Raw genomic sequence first — 16,421 nt, forward strand, 5'->3', positions numbered from 1 at the left:
GTAATTAATTTCATACCTTCAATTATATTATAGGTATGGATTATAAAAAAATTGAAGTGAGAAGTTGATAGAAAAATATTTGTATAATACTATATATTTAAAGAACCTGTTTATTATTTATTGTTTAAAATAAGATTGTGATCTCAACAATCTAACTATAAATTAATGTTTATATTTATAAAATTTCTCATTTATAATTTAAATTCTTCAACCGAATATGTATTCATTTCTTACATAGTTGTATTTTGAATACATATCAATGTACCCATACAAGTCTCCATACTTTGTACATATATCACATACTAATTTAAATGACACGTATAATTACAATACTAACCATTGACTAAAAATCACGTTCCAGCTGTGATTTACGTATCTAATCACTAGTATCTTAAAAAACCTAAGTTTTTTGAGCTCAATAAAATAAATGAGAAATGAGATGCAACCAATAAGATATACAGAAATTACGAGGCCTAAAGAATGTGTTAACACGGCTAAAGAACCAGCAATGAAGGCGACTATCATCGCTGCCACGGCAATTAAAATGAGGTTTAAGGCTATTATATAGCGTTTCATCTTCTTAGACACTTCATCTTTATTTCTGACATAATAAACTGAGGCAGTGACGTATAGAAAGGCAGAGGAAGTAGAGCATATCATGGCTATAGTATTTGTAATAACAAATACTTTAAAAGCTGCTTCTCTTAGTAGAAGTGGCATTCCTTGATTTGAACCTTCATTGCTATTATAACCACCAGGCATCGTGCAACCGGCCGCAAAGGTGATGGTTGCTATCAGGGTTGCCACTATCATATGGGTGTCACCCATTTTCTTCAATTCTTCGTTGACTTGTGCTTTCCTATTCTTACTTTCTTCTTTCCTTATTTTTCTTGACTCTTGATTCCGACTGATTTTATTTCTCGCAACACCAAGTGAGTATCCCTGTTTGTTTTTCTTTTTGTTATGATCAGTTTGAAAAGCCAAACCTAATACTCCCTCCGTCTCAAAATATTAGTTCCTTGTTCCATTTTTATTATTCCAAAATTTTAGTCCCTCTTCTAAAATCAAGTACAAAAATAATATAAATTTTCTATTTTGTCCCTCTTTTAAATTAATAAACAATATAAAAAGTACAATTATGATATTGATATTCTCAAAAAATGTACTATCAAAAGGGTCATTTTGGAAAATCAACTTTTTTCAAATGTAATAATTGTACTATCAAAAAAAATTGAATTCCCCAAAAGGGACCATTATTTTGGAACGGAGGGAGTAGTATTCTAAATAATCTAAAAAAGTAGTATGTTAATATCACAAAGGGTTGTAACTAATGGCATCAAAATGTATCATAACTAAACAACATTTAAGGTACAACCAAATAACAAAAAATCTCTTTGGTTATAATTAAAATAATCAAAATTAAGTTATAACTAACATCACAATAAATCATAACTAACATCATAATAAGTCATAACAATCATTTAAGGTGTAATCAAAGTCATCTTGTATCATAACTAAAACAAAAATCACAAAAGATAAATAACACGACAATATGTTATACACAAATCAAAACTAACATTACAACATATAAGAGATTTAGAGACCAATTTTTTGTCCCTAAAAGTGAAAATTTTATTACAAAAAAAATATATTTAATAACCAAGTTCAATCGTCGCGAGGGTAGTCGCTAAAAAAACGTTCTGAAAAAGTAAAACTAGAGCTTTTAGTGACCAAATTTAGAAAAATGTCGCTAATAAAATGCAAGAAAAAATAATTCAGTCCACAGAAAGCTCATTTTTTTAGTCAAACATTTGGTCCCAAGACATCCAAATTTCGTCACTAAAAATATAATAATGATACTTTTGGCAACAAATATTTAGTCTCTAAAATATAATTTCATTTCTAGTTTTTGGTAACCAAAAATGACAAATATAGTAGCTGGAGAATAAAGTATACCCTTTTCTTCTGTGTATTATAGAATTTCCTTGCCAAAAAAAAAAAAAAAAGGTCCCAAATAATTTACTTACAAAATAATTATTAAGGTTATTTTTGCTATAGAAATATATTAAGGCTTCATTTGGCAATGACTTTTTAGTTGACTTTTTGGCTTTTTTTTTACTTTTTTAGCCCAGGACTTTTTTTTTCGTTTGGTATTTTTGATTGGCTTTTTAGTTTTGGAATTGTGGATTTTTTTTTTGTCCTTTCGTGATTTTTGACTTTTTGTGATTTTTTGACTTTTTTTTTATCCTTTTGTGATTTTTTAGCCCAACTCAAAAACCAAACTACCCCTAAATATGTCTAAATTTAATAATTCTGTTATTTAAAATTTTTTGTCCAAGACAATTAGATATTATCTATGAATTATTTGTCAAAAATATTGGAACATAAGATGAAGGAAAAGTTATTAGTCGATCTTGGGTATTGTCACGTGGTGTCTTAATAATATTGTAATTGGTAGAGAGGATGAAATTTTTGAATTTGTGTTAGATGATTGAGAAATATATAAGGGTATAATAAATTACAATTGATGAGAGGCATGGCCACGTAACGCTCCTAGAGCAATCAATAATTTTTCAAGGTGAAGGTGCTAAGTAATCTTATGATATCATCTAGGGGGAATTACCTGAGTCCAGATCCTCTCCGGCCAGTGTCTCCAGCCTATCCTCCAGGTGACGACACAGATTGGGCCGTGTCACTCCACTCAAAATATACGGTTCAGATAAGCTTAAACTGATAGAGAAGCTATGATCTGAATAAAAAAAACAACAGATCTCATAACTTCTTCTTTTTTCTTTTCTTTTTTCCAACAAACAACTAGCACTGTTCAACTCAGAGATGACCATGAAACCCCACAAATTCTAGTAAATTGATGAAGTTTTTTGGCCTTTTTATGATGATGACGCCGCCATCTCTTCCAGAGGTGGAGCTGCCACCACCGTCTCTCCCAATCTTACCCAGTGCTTCCCCTGCTTTTGAGGTGACAGAGGCTATGGTGTTGATGAAGCTCACAAAATTTGAGCTTTGAAATGGCCTCTCTTTGGTGGAAGGGTTTTTGGTAGGTTAGGTGGAGTGATTGCTATTGATGGATTTGGAGATTTGCAAAGAAGGAAATTATGAGTTGGGTTTTTTTAAGAGTTTGAAGCAGAGAGAGAAAGAAGAAGAAACAGAGAGGTGGGAAAGAAAGAAACTCACAACCAGCAGTCTAAAAAGTATATAGCTGTAGTGAGAGAAAGAGAAGAACAACCGAAAATAAGAATAGAACTAAAATAGTATATATATATATATATGTATGTATGTATGTATCAAAAGTAAAAGTCTTCATTTAAGAAAAGTTAAAATAGTTTGATTTTTTGATTTTTTTAGTTATTTTGGTCTTTTTTTTAGCCTCGTTTGGTTTTTATTTTTGACTTTTTTGACTTTTATAAGAGGAAAAAATGTAATGATTATAATTTGGATGTGACATTTTATCTGATTAACTTATGTAGCCAATTTTATTTTTTATGTTTTTTTAATCAAAAAGTCAAAACCAAACAGAACTAAGGCCTCGTTTGGGAATAGGCTGATTTAGTAATTTTTTGATTATTTGGCTAAAAAGGTAGGTAAAAATAACTTATATGTTTGAGATGACTTTTTGACTAATTACGAAAAGATGTGCAAAAAGTAGAGAGAAAAGAAAATTTTTGATTTTTTGATATGAATTGTTAATTTTTTGATTAATTTAATAATTTTTTGACTAATTAATTAAAAAAGTAAGTCCCCAAACGGGACTAAGAAGGGAGATATGGAAAAAGAATTTGGATCCTCGGCCGCCCTTTTAGGCGGCAGTTCCCAGCAGCCCCCCAAAACGACGTCGTTTTGGGGGGTTTTCCGTTTTTTTTTTTTTTTTTTTTTTTTTTTGCAGAACCAGAGCAGAGCAGAGGGGAGGGGAGGGGAGGAGAGGGGAGCTCGCCGGATTTTGGGGTCCGCAGGTCGTCGAGCTCGCCGTCGCAGGTCGTCGAGCACGCCAGCCGTCGATCGTCGCCCGATCTGCCGTCGCCTCCGCGTCCGGCCCGCCTCCGCCTCCGCCTCCGCCTCCTCCTCCTCCTCCCCCGATGATTATGGCCCCCTCCAGTCCGGTGCTCCCTCTTCTTCTCCCTTCCTCTCTCTCTCCTTCCCCTCCCCTCCCCCTCTCTCTCTCTCCCTCCCCTCCCCTCCCTCTGGTTCGGTCTTCCAACGAGGAAGAAGAAAGAAAAAAAAAAAATCAAAAAAACCCCCAAAACGACGTCGTTTTGGGGGGCTGCTGGAACGGCCGCCGGGAAGGGCGGCCAAGAATTCGGACTCATGAAAAAAAAGAAGATCAAAAGTAGAACATTCATAGAAGATTAATTAAGAGGAGAGAGGGAGAGGCCTTTCACGTCTTGCCTCCGTTTTTAAATTTATTTTTTGTTTTTTTAAATTGATTTGAAATGTATATTTTGAATGAGGTGACGTAGTTCAATTTTAAACTGCCAGTGAGAGAAAAGGCTGAAAATACTGACAGGAAAAGATCTAAACTCGAATTACCTGCCAGTGATGCCAGAAAAAAAAATTACCAACCAGTTGGGTACTTTTCGAAAAGAAAAATGCTTGAGAGCACTAAAAAGGGATCACTAAAGAGAGCACTAATGATGTGGTAGTGGGCCCCGGCTACTTTCTATGCCTTGTTTTTAATTTTTTATTTTATTTTTTGTCATTTCCAATGTATTAGTGCTATTAGTAGTGTAGTTTTTAATGGTCTAAATCATTGTTGTTTCGAAAATTTTACTGCAGTGAAGTGTTGAAAAAGTATTACTCCCTCCGTCCCAAAATAATGGTCCCTTTTGGGTAATCCAACTTTTTTTGGTAGTACAATTATTGCATTTGAAAAAAGTTGATTTTCCAAAATTATCCTTTTGATAGTACATTTTTTGGGAATATCAATGCATAATTGTACTTTTTATGTTGTTTATTAATTTAAAAGAAGGGTAAAATAGGAAATTTATATTATTTTTGTACTTGATTTTTGAAAAGGGACTAATATTTTGGGACAATGAAAAATGGAATAAGGGACTAATATTTTGGGACGGAGGGAGTACAAAAGTATCACACTTTTTGATCAATGGATCAAATTAGGTTCCGTTTGGCAAGAGTTAAACCGGATTTTTTTAGCTATTTTAGTTACAAAAAATAAAATAGATTATTTTAATCACAAAAAATAAAATATCACATTTAACCCATAATTATTATATTATTCTCTCACAAAAAAAAGTCAAAAAAGTTAAAAAGTCAAAAAAATTCTTACCAAACTAAGGCCAAGTTTGGGAAGACTAAATAAGTGCACTTTTTGTCTTTTTAGACTAAAAAGTTGAGGTTGAAAATATGAATGTTTGGGTTAACTTTTTGACTTTTTATGGAAAAATGTGTAATAAAAAATTGTAAAAATTGATTTGTAGGAGAAAATTAGAATTGGGAGTTGTGCAGCCGTAATTGTTGACTTTTGGTAAATAGTGATAACTTTTTAACTTTTTGAGTAACTTTTTGACTTTTTGGCTTTTTGGGGTGTTCCCAAACTTGGCCTAAATTTTTTAGTCCAAATTAAAATAATCAAAAAAAATTAAAAAATAAAAAAACCAATCCACCTCCAAACGGAGTCTTTTTTGGCGTTTTTGCCTCACACTCTTTCAGTTTGCCTCATCTCTCACATGTCAAATCTCTCTCTCTCTCTCTCTCTCTCTCGATCTCTCGACCGATTATAATATTTTTATAAATTTTGTATAACTTTTAAATTATAAACTTGATTTTTACAAAATTAATTCTATTAAAAAGTTATCAACAATATTTTTAAAATAAAATTAATATTAAATATATTTAATAATAATTTTAAAATAATTAAAATTTTATATTATTTTGAAATATTTAAAAAATAAAAATGAGATGTGTAATTAAAAATTATACAAAATTTAAAAAAATAAATATAAACTATTTTAAATTACTTGAATAAAATTTTTATTTTTCATTCTTTAAGACGTAAACACTAAAATCACTCTTTGGTTACGCATTCAATATTAATTTTTATTTTTTCTTTAAATTACTTGAATAAAATTTTATTTTTTATTCTTTAAGACGTAAACATCAATAATTATTATTTGGTTACGCATTAAATATTAATTTTAATTTTTCCAACTACAAATAAGTTTGATAAAAATAAACACACAAAAAATATTTTCTAAATTAAAAAGATTAATTTTGCTCTAAAATATTTTAAATATATTTTTAAACTAAAATTATTGAAATTAATTTTTTAATTTAAAATTAACCTGTTTTTGTTTGTTTTCATCAAACTAATTTCTAGTTCATGAAAAAAAATTGTGAAAGTAATTTCTTAAATATCTAAAATTTAATTAAACAAATACTACCAATCTGTTTTGTTATGTTTTTAAAATATATATTTTAAAAATATATTAGTTTGAAGAAAATAATAGAAAAAATATTAACTCAAATTATACAATTAAAAATGAAAATAAAAATATTCAAACAAACAAATATTAAAAAAATAAGCTTTTGTTCAAAAAAGATAAATTCATATGAAAATAAAAATAATTTTTTTTACCAAACTATTTTTAGTTTTTTTAGAAAAAGAAGGAAGACAAAATTTAAAAATTCAACCAAATATTTTATATTTCAACTTTATAAATAGTTATAAAAAAAAAAAACAAAAATTAGTCAAAAAAAAAAAAAGAATTCACATAGTATGTTTCAGCTTTAAAAATATTTATGCGGGATTCAAGTCCAATGTGTGTGGAGTGCAAGTCCAATCTGTATGGGGAGCAAAGCGAATCTGGGGTGCAAGTCCATTTTGTATGAGGTGCAAGTCGAATCTATGTGGAGTGCAAATCTAGTGGATTGACATTTTGTAAATTCTCTCACATAGACTATACTTGCACCTCCACACATTTTTGAGTTGGACAACACACAAACTGGACTTGCACCCCACATAGAATAGACTTGCAAACAGATTAGACTTGTACCCCACAAAAAATGAACTTGCACCCCACACAAATTGAACTTACACTTTTGCACACCACACAAATTCGACTTGCACCCCACACAAATATTTTTAAAGTTATGTGCATTCTTCTTCTTTTTTTTTTTTGTGATTATTTTTTGCTATTTTTATAACTATTTTTAAAGTTGAAATATTAAATAATTGGTTGAATTTTTAAATTTTGTCTTATATTTTTTTTCTAAAAAATTTTTAAATCGGTTGGTAGAAAAATCATTTTCATTTCATATGAACCTCTTTTTTTTAATAAAAACACTTTTTTTAATATTTTTGTATTTGAATATTTTTATTTTTATTTTTAATTGTATAACTTGAGTTAATATTTTTTTTCCATTTATTTTCACCGAGCTAGTTTACATATATTTTGAAAATATAACAAAACAAAGTAATAATATTTATTTTTATTAAATATATTTAAAATTCTAGATAATTTAGGAAATTACTTTCACAATTTTCTTCCAAGAACTAGAAATTAGTTTGCTGAAAACAACACAAAAAGGTTCATTTTAAATTAAAAAATTAATTTCAATAATTTAAGTTTAAAATTATATTTTAAAATATTTTTGAGCAAAAGCATTTTTTTAAATTTAGAAAATATATTTTTGTATTTATTTTTATCAAACTTATTTGTAGTTTTTTTGGAAAAATTAAAAATTAATATTGAATATGTAACCAAACAGTGATTATTGGTGTTTACGTCTTCAAAAATAAAAAATAAAATTTTTATTCAAGTAACTGTAAATAGTTTATATTCATTTTTTTTATAATTACACATCTCATTTTTATTTTTTAAACATTGCAAAACAATATAAAATTTTAATTATTTTAAATTTATTATTAAATACATTTAATATTAATTTCATTTTAAAAACATTGTCGATAATGTTTGCACCCGACACAAATTCGACATGCACCGCACACAAATATTTTTTAAAAAAATGTTTAAGAGCTCTAAAGGGAGAGCTAGCTCTAATTTGTTCAAAAGAAATAAATAAATAAATAAATAAGCTCTAATTTGTCTTTTTTCCCACTATAATTTATCTTTTTCCTTTTTATTTATTTTTTACTGCCAACTGTATAGAGTTCGATTTAGAACTCGATATTTAGAGCTCTCTATCATTGCCCTATTTTTAATGTTATGTGAATTCTTCCTTCTTCTTTTTTGTGACTTTTTTTTTTGCTATTTTTATAACTATTTATAAAGTTGAAATATACTGTGCGATTAATTTTTTTTAAACTAATTTTTGTAACTATTTTTAAAGTTGAAATATTAAATAATTGGTTGAATTTTTAAATTTTGTTTTATATTTTTTTTCTACAAAAATTTAAAATAGTTTGGTAAAAAAATCATTTTCATTTCATATGAACCTCTCTTTTTTGAACAAAAACACTTTTTTTAATATTTGTATGTTTGAATATTTTTATTTTTATATTTAATTGTATAATTTGAGTTAATATTTTTTTCTATTTATTTTCACCAAACTAGTTTACATATATTTTGAAAATTTAACAAAACAGAGTGATAATATTTATTTTTATTAAATATATTTAAAATTTTAGATAATTTAGGAAATTACTTTCACAATTTTCTTCCAAGAACTAAAAATTAGTTTGATGAAAACAAACACAAAAAGGTTAATTTTAAATTAAAAAATTAATTTCAATAATTTAAGTTTAAAATTATATTTTAAAATATTTATGACCGAAAGTAATTTTTTTAATTTAGGAAATGCATTTTTCGTGTTTATTTTTATCAAACTTATTTGTAGTTTTTTTGGAAAAATTAAAAATTAATATTGAATACGTAACCAAACAGTGATTATTAGTGTTTAGGTCTGCAAAAATTAAAAATAAAATTTTTATTCAAGTAATTTAAAATAGTTTATATTCATTTTTTTATAATTACACATCTCATTTTTATTTTTTAAATATTTCAAAACAATAAAAAATTTTAATTATTTTAAAGTTATTATTAAATACATTTAATATTAATTTCATTTTAAAGACATTGTCAATAACGTTTTAATGGAATTAATTTTGTAAAAATCTAGGTTATAGTTAAAAGGTATGCAAATACTAACAAGTGTCCCAAATGCATTGTTTAATGTTGGGAAGTGCATATAAAGTATTTGAAATATCTAAAATATTAAAAAGTATTCAGTAAAAGTGTATTAAATTTAGCCAAAATTATCGTATTTTCTTTAATTTGTTTTGTCATTTACTTGTGTCATAGGGGCACTTATTAGAAGACGAAAAATGCTTGGAAGCACTAATTAGTGCTCCCACTAATTAGGTGGCAGTGGGTCCCGCCATTAATGATGTGATGTTTTGATCTTGAAGTTGTATTTTTTTTTTTTTTTTTTTACTTTTTTAATACATTAGTGCTATTAGTGGTGATGTTTTTAGTGGGATGAATCATTGTTGATTAGAAGACCCTGCTTTGCACCCCACATAGGGTTGGGGTTGTGCAAACTACTGTTAAATCTGCTAAAACCGCACCAATCAACATCAATTCGCACCGCTCTATTCGCTAACCGCAGATTAAATTTTAAAATTTATAATCTGCCTTCAAAATTACTCTGCTCCGCTATAGTTAATATATATATATATATATATATATATTTTAATCTCTAATAAAATATCAAAGTAAAAATGAGTGTGAGAGAGATTTAAGATGTAAAATTTGTTTGTGTTATATATATGAAAAATATTATGTAAATTAGTGTTATATATTATGTAAATATTTAATAATTTGTTAAAATATTCTTCAATCTGCTAATCTGCCATTGGATTTGTAATTTAACTCTCAAATTGCTCGAATAGCGCCGGGCACACCCTTAACCCCACATAGATTACACCTACATCCGAAGAACCCAAATAGTGGCTCCAATCCAGATTGTGGACTGGAGGGATACTCCATTTTATTATACTACACAATCTATTATTTAAAAAAAAAAACGTGTTTAAACTATTTATATTACTTGAACCTCTCGATACTATTAATCCTGTCATCGCTACACCTATACGCATACAATAAAACTTGTTCAGCTAAGGATAACGTCGCATGGCCAAGGCAAGATGAAAGGTATACTTCTCAACATTATGGTATGTACGATGCATGCCATGAGAAAACATATCATATGCGGTCAAAGTTAGTATCGTTACCTTACTACAAGACAACAATTGGTCTTGTGGGATCATGTTTTTATTGTTTGTAGCCTTCCGCCAATGCCAGAGCTCCCGCATGGAATCAGTAGCAAGCAGATGGAGTGGTGTATTTCCTTCAATGTCTTTTTGATTTATAAGATGGATAATCCATGACTTGTTAAAAATATATTTTATCACCTCTTTTTGCTGTTCCACCACAGCAATGTGAAGCACATTTTGTCCTTCACTGTTGACCATCTCCCAACAATCTGGACACTGTGATAAAAGCTCTTCCATTACTTGATGCCATCTATTAGCAGCAGCTATATGAAGAGCTGTCTTTTCATCACCCTCCTCATTTGTTGTAATGTACACAACTGATTTATCTTTTTCTAGCATCAATTTAACTCCATAGTGATTACCAAGACATGCTGCATAATGAAATGGTGTCCACCCGTGCTCATCTGTTTTCTTGATTAGATCTTGGTGCTCATCTGTTTCCTTGATTAGATCTTGGTTCCAATCCAATAAAAATTGTGCGCTTTGATCTAGCTTCATTTTGGAGAAAGTTTTTGAGCTTTCTGAAATAGAAGAATCATAAGGACAATTTAATATATATCTCAACAATAAAAAATGCTTCAACTTACATTTTTTGTTTCTTCTTTTTTTGGAATTAATTTTGGTAACAATTTCCTTTGCAAGTCCCTATATATTAGTCCTTAGTTGCACATTTGTCACATTTGTCCTCTCACTTCAAAAGACTTACTAAGTTAGCCATGAGCTTGAATTTGAATCTTTGTTTCAGGTTTGATTAAAAGTACATCCTCTTTTTCAATTCTAATATCTTGTCTACAATACATGTAACTTCAACTTTTTCGAAAGTTATTTTTGATGCTATTATTATGATGAAATGTAAATGATTACTGCAACTAATAAATGAACAGAGCAGTGAACACAGCAGGGGTATGTATGCCTAGAAAGAATATCTATTTCTTTAACAATTTACCCCTCTTTTTTCTCTGCAATTGAATTTGTTAAAGAAATTGAAGTAGCCACAAACCTGTTCTCCATGGGCAAGCTACTGCCACGTGCAATGCAGTCTGACCCTTTGGGCCACCATAAGCTGGCGATTTGCAATTTTTCAAAATCATAAACACCACGTCATCGAGTTGTCTCTCAACGGCCAGGTATAATGGAGTTTCCTCGGCATTATTGGGTTGATGTGTAAACTCAGGATCTTCTGTAGTTAACAATTCCACCACACCTGAGTGACCATTTCGCACGGCCATGTGCAAGGCAGTGTCATTGTCCTTATTTGTGGCCCTCAACATCTCCTTGGCTGCTCCACCCCCGCTTTCAACTTCTTCACGGCCTAGTCTTTTTGCACGTTCTATGAGTTCTTTCACTATGTCCAAGTGTCCTTTCCTCGCTGCAATATGAAGAGGAGTCTCGCCATCCATATTCAAGCAGCGTAACAACGATGATGACGGACCCTTTTCTAAGATTATTTTCACATATATTTGGTTACCGAATTGGGCTGCGACATGGAGAACTGTGTTCTTATGTGAAGTGAGTTGCAGTTCAAGTTGATGTTGGTCATTAATGTATGGCATGAGGTGGAGGACATCTTCATTGTTGTCTTCGATCTCGGTATTCGGCTTACTTGGCCAATTAATCCAGGAGAACAATCGGCCAGACCAACTAATCTGGTTCTCTTTGTCTCCCATGGCTTCTCTGTACAACATAGGATCCATTTTTGTGGCTGCAATGAGATAGTTATGGGACTGTTATGATCTATTCGGCTCATGCCTTTTGCAACATACACTACTAGAAAAATGACTTTTTGCGTCACTTCTTTTGCGACGGTCAAACAAGCGGTCACAAAAAAAAGAAAAAAAAGAAAAAGAAAATATCAGCAACAGCCATAACTTATAAGGGATGCAAATAACACGGCTTTCTTTAATTAATTTTCCCCAATTTCAATTTCATAACTTTCTCTCTCTCTATGATGGAAGCTCTCAATGTGCCTTAGCTCTCTCTCGCACTCACCCATGGTCGTCACAGGTATGGCTCCCTCTCTCTCTCTCTCTCTCTCTCCCCTTCAATTTCTCAATCTCTCTTCTCTCTTCTCTCTCTCTCTCTCTCTCTCTCTCTCTCTCTCTCTTAAATTGTTTCTGAATTCAGAAACTTGTAATGTACCTGTCAATTTGTTGAATTTTCAGGTGATTTCATTGCAAATTAGGTGATTTCATCGGTGTCTTGTGAGAATACAAGTAATTTTTCAATCCTCAACCTCCTCTATCACCTCTGCTTCTCTCTCTATCTGACTTAGGAAATCTAGGTTTTCAATTATTTGCAATTCTTTCTTTTCTCATCTGAAATGTTTCTATCTATTTTCAATTCTTCTCACATATACATGCATATTTATATACACACATCTGAATTCGATTATTTTTTGTTCTGCGATTCATAGCCAATTTCGCAAATTTCATAGAATTTAGGAGAGATACTGTGAGAGAGCAAAAGTTAGGGTTTGATTCATTTACTTTTTATTCTCCTCTCTCTCTCTCTATGGCTTTGTTACTCACAATTACATAGAGTTTTTAAAAAGAATTTATGACGCTATTCAAACAAAAAATTTCTATAGCCTAAATTTTGTATAGACTTGTTTTATTTTAATATTTTGTCTGATGAAGGTGCATTGGAATTTTAATTGAATTTTTTTGTAGTATAGCTAGTGTTTTGTTTATTTATTTGAATTTTTTACAGCTTAAAAAAATTAGTTTCATATTAAAGTTAACATGTGAAGCACAATAATAATTTTCCCCACATTTACATTCTGAAAATTCACATAATAGCAGTAAGAATGATAGCATCTAGCTATTTCGATTTGTATTTTCAGTTTAAATGTATTTTGTAGCTCCGTAAACCCTGGTGTTTAAGCCCTTTTTTGGTAATTGTTCGACTTAGCCCCTGTTGTTTTTGGTAATTGTTCGACTTTGTTCCTATCTATTAGTTCATTTGATTTCAAATATTGCATTCACTTACAGGAGTATCTATTCAAAGAAGCAATGGTAATGTCTTTCACATGTAATTATTCTTAGTATTCTAAATTGTGGTTTTAATTTTATGGAATGTAAGAGTGTGGAAGAACACAATTAAGGTCCCCTGCTTGACCTTTAATAATGCTTGATTATCTCTTATGTTGCTTTTGACTTTTCTAAATGCAAGAAGTAATGGTGTTGAACACTTGACACGCGTAAGACTTAAAAGAGTACAGGATTTGTGTCCAATGTGCCTAGTTGGACATGCACCCAGTATCTCTTGCTTAGTCTATTAGGTAAGTTTTATAACACTAAACTTTACTGACTAATATCTTTTTATATTGTGAGTGACAATGTTAATATCAATTTGGTATAAATATAAAATTGTGGAAAGGTTCTTTCTTTGAATAATGGTTAATAAGATTGTGACAGGATACTTCTCTCACTCTTCCCTAAACCAAAGCATACATGATTAGTCAAAACTGTAAGCTTATATAGACTGTAAGCTTATATAGACTAACAACACTAACTAATATAAGCATGGATCAAGTTCATAATCCTATGTTGAACAAACTTTTAACTTCAAGAAGTGCTTGTGGTAACTTATTTTCAAATCTCTAATTTAGCATCTCAGGCCATGTCAGGTTCTATAACAAACCTAATATTCAGTCATAATCCTATGTTCTCTATATACAGTGTGCCTGCAAGTTTGTGTGTGTAGGCTAGACCTTAGTACACGGAGATAAAATAAAGGACAATTAAATTAACAGTGATGGTGTACTCTATATGTGACTAATTGGTTTTAAATCAAAATTAAAATATAGGATATATACATGGGGTTGATGATTGATCTATGCCATAGGTTTGATCCAAATAAAAAATGAAAATAGTGTGATAAGAGTGTAAGCTATCTTCTTTGATGATATCAATGCACATGAAAACATTTTGAACTTCCATGAAGTACATAACTTTCTCCCAATTTTTGAGGTCTTCTATGATGGTTGTTTGTCTCTTCTTCAGTGATCTTGGAAATGCAGCATTATCTGGCCAATTTTTGGTGCCTCAGCTTGGCCAGCTCAAGAATTTACAGTACCTGTAAGTCTATTTTTATGTGTTTGCCTAAATGCTGCCTTGGATTTTTTTAGTTTGTCTTGATATTATTACTTTCTATTACTAAACCATCCCTTCCTTCCTCACTCTATGTAGTCTGTCAGACCATGGTGAAAAAGCCTTTGTAATTATTATTGATCTAACATTATTGATCATCTGTACTGTTCATCTGTTAACATTATTGATCATCTGTACTGTTCATCTGTTAACATTATTGATCTAACAACTATAAGCAGTGATCTGCATTTCTAGAAAAATATTCATGTTAAACATTAGGTTGGGCATTACATTTTATCTCTCATCTGTTTTTCATTTTGTGAAATCTTTGTGTGCAATTAATTGATTCTGTTAATTTGTTAAATATTGATGTTGGCCACTGCCATATGCGTCCTTGTTACAATATCTATAAGGGAACACATTGTTTCCATACACCATAACAGATCACCAATATATATTTCACTAATGTTTCTAAATACTTTTTAGTGTTCTACAGAAATGTAAAAACTGATTTTTATGATTCTGTTTTCCTCACAATATTTCTGAAATATGCACTAATGCAGGGGATCACTACCTAAAACCATTTGTAATACCGAAACTAGAAGTCAAAGTGAGCAGAAGAACTAGTGCAGATGAACCTCTATTTTTCTAGAAATAGAGATTTGGATGTTAGCATGGTTCTATATTGAGAAATGCTATATCTCAACTGATAGTTATATGAGAATAAATTATACATATTTAAACCATGGGTTCTTATTTAGATATCAACACTACACAGCTCTCCAAATAATCATAGTGCACCTGATAGCTTATAATCATTGAATTATTTATTTGAAGGTGAAAATTGCTTGCCCGGTTCTCAAATAGGTACAAGTCATCCAAAGAACAAGGGAGGAACAGAGCCATTATTTCATCTTACTGGCGCACATTTTTATCGAGCCTAAGTACTACTTATCATTGGTTGATGCTGGAGCCTCAGAAGGTATACAACGCCATGACTTTTTGAAAAGAAAAGAAAAAAATGCTATAGTTTTGTATTTAGCACCATGATCTTCACTACAAAAATGCTTATAGTGATATTGCAAGTGTTTTGTGTTGTAATGAAAAACTATTGACAATTCATTGTGCCTATTTAATTTTTCCAGAATCATGAATATAACTATGAGTCTGTGACTATATGTAAATCATAACAAGAAGGAATGACAAAGATTAAAAAGAGATGCAGACGCATAGGGTTAAGGCTTAACTTGTTGGGTTATGTTGTTCTAGAAGAACCTGTAGTACCCAAGATGAAGGTGCTTCAAAATAAAGGCATAAAAAAGCATAATAGTGATTCCTCTACTCTTTTTCAGCAGAGAAGTTTGTCTGTGAACTTCTAATGGGTTACACAATATCTTTGAAATTTTTGTACTCTTTACTGCTTATAGTGATATTGCAATTCTGTCTTTTGGAAGTGAGGGTCAAATAACAGGTGTCCTAGTGTAGATATTTTCAGTTCTAAATGCAGTCTGTGGCTTTTACTGGTGCTCACCTGTTTGTTATTGCTGCAATCTGGTTTGTGGGATTTGGCCTTTCTCTGCTCCTCCTCTGTCTCTGTTGTTGCTGCTGCCAACGTCGATACCATGGCTATCCTCGAACAGCTTATGCGCTTTCTTTCATTTTTCTGATGTTCACCATTGCTGCAATGTATATCTTTCTCTCTCTCTCTCTCTCTCTGTGTCACACACACACACACAATCAGAGTGGAAGACAATGATAACGATAATCTTATTTGGTTTGATCTTGAACATAAAACAGTTAAGAATATCAACATTCATGGTCTTCCAAAATTATTTGTAACAAATATGTGTGTCGAAAGCCTTGTTCCACTCAAGGGAGAAGGTGAAACAAGGGAAGAAGCCGAACGAACAAGAGAACAAGAAGAAGAACCAAAAGAAGAATAGGAAAAAGAGGTAAATGCGTTCTTCGTTGCTTTAGTCTTTCATAGTAGTGCCAATGTTGTAGACACAATTGTGATCTTGTTATAATAGAATTGAATACCTATCTTATATTGGTTAGCTTCA

General features: G+C 30.6%; 1 protein-coding gene across 1 annotated transcript; it reads right to left on the reverse strand.

The window, feature by feature from the left end:
• Positions 1–196: 196 nt before the first annotated feature.
• LOC114295558 (protein ACCELERATED CELL DEATH 6) lies at positions 197–12,001 on the reverse strand. Its single transcript, XM_082875625.1, has 3 exons — positions 11,268–12,001; positions 10,226–10,788; positions 197–942 (listed from the first exon to the last, which is right to left on the reverse strand). The coding sequence occupies exons 1-3, from the start codon at positions 11,959–11,961 to the stop codon at positions 325–327; spliced, it is 1,875 nt and encodes a 624-aa protein (XP_082731751.1). The 5' UTR covers positions 11,962–12,001; the 3' UTR covers positions 197–324.
• Positions 12,002–16,421: the final 4,420 nt, after the last annotated feature.

The sequence above is a fragment of the Camellia sinensis genome, chromosome 6 (assembly GCF_055761805.1).
Source record: "Camellia sinensis isolate YWXY chromosome 6, ASM5576180v1, whole genome shotgun sequence".
Classification (NCBI taxonomy): Eukaryota; Viridiplantae; Streptophyta; class Magnoliopsida; order Ericales; family Theaceae; genus Camellia; species Camellia sinensis.

What these genes read in the sequence shown, in the direction of transcription:
- LOC114295558 (XM_082875625.1), bottom strand. Translation starts at nt 11,961, where the DNA reads ATGGATCCTATGTTGTACAGAGAAGCCATGGGAGACAAAGAGAACCAG. An exon ending in AGCTTGCCCATGGAGAACAG is followed by an intron (nt 10,789 to 11,267) that starts GTTTGTGGCTAC and finishes CTTCTATTTCAG; the next exon opens with AAAGCTCAAAAACTTTCTCC. An exon ending in AATTGTTGTCTTGTAGTAAG is followed by an intron (nt 943 to 10,225) that starts GTAACGATACTA and finishes AAAAACAAACAG; the next exon opens with GGATACTCACTTGGTGTTGC.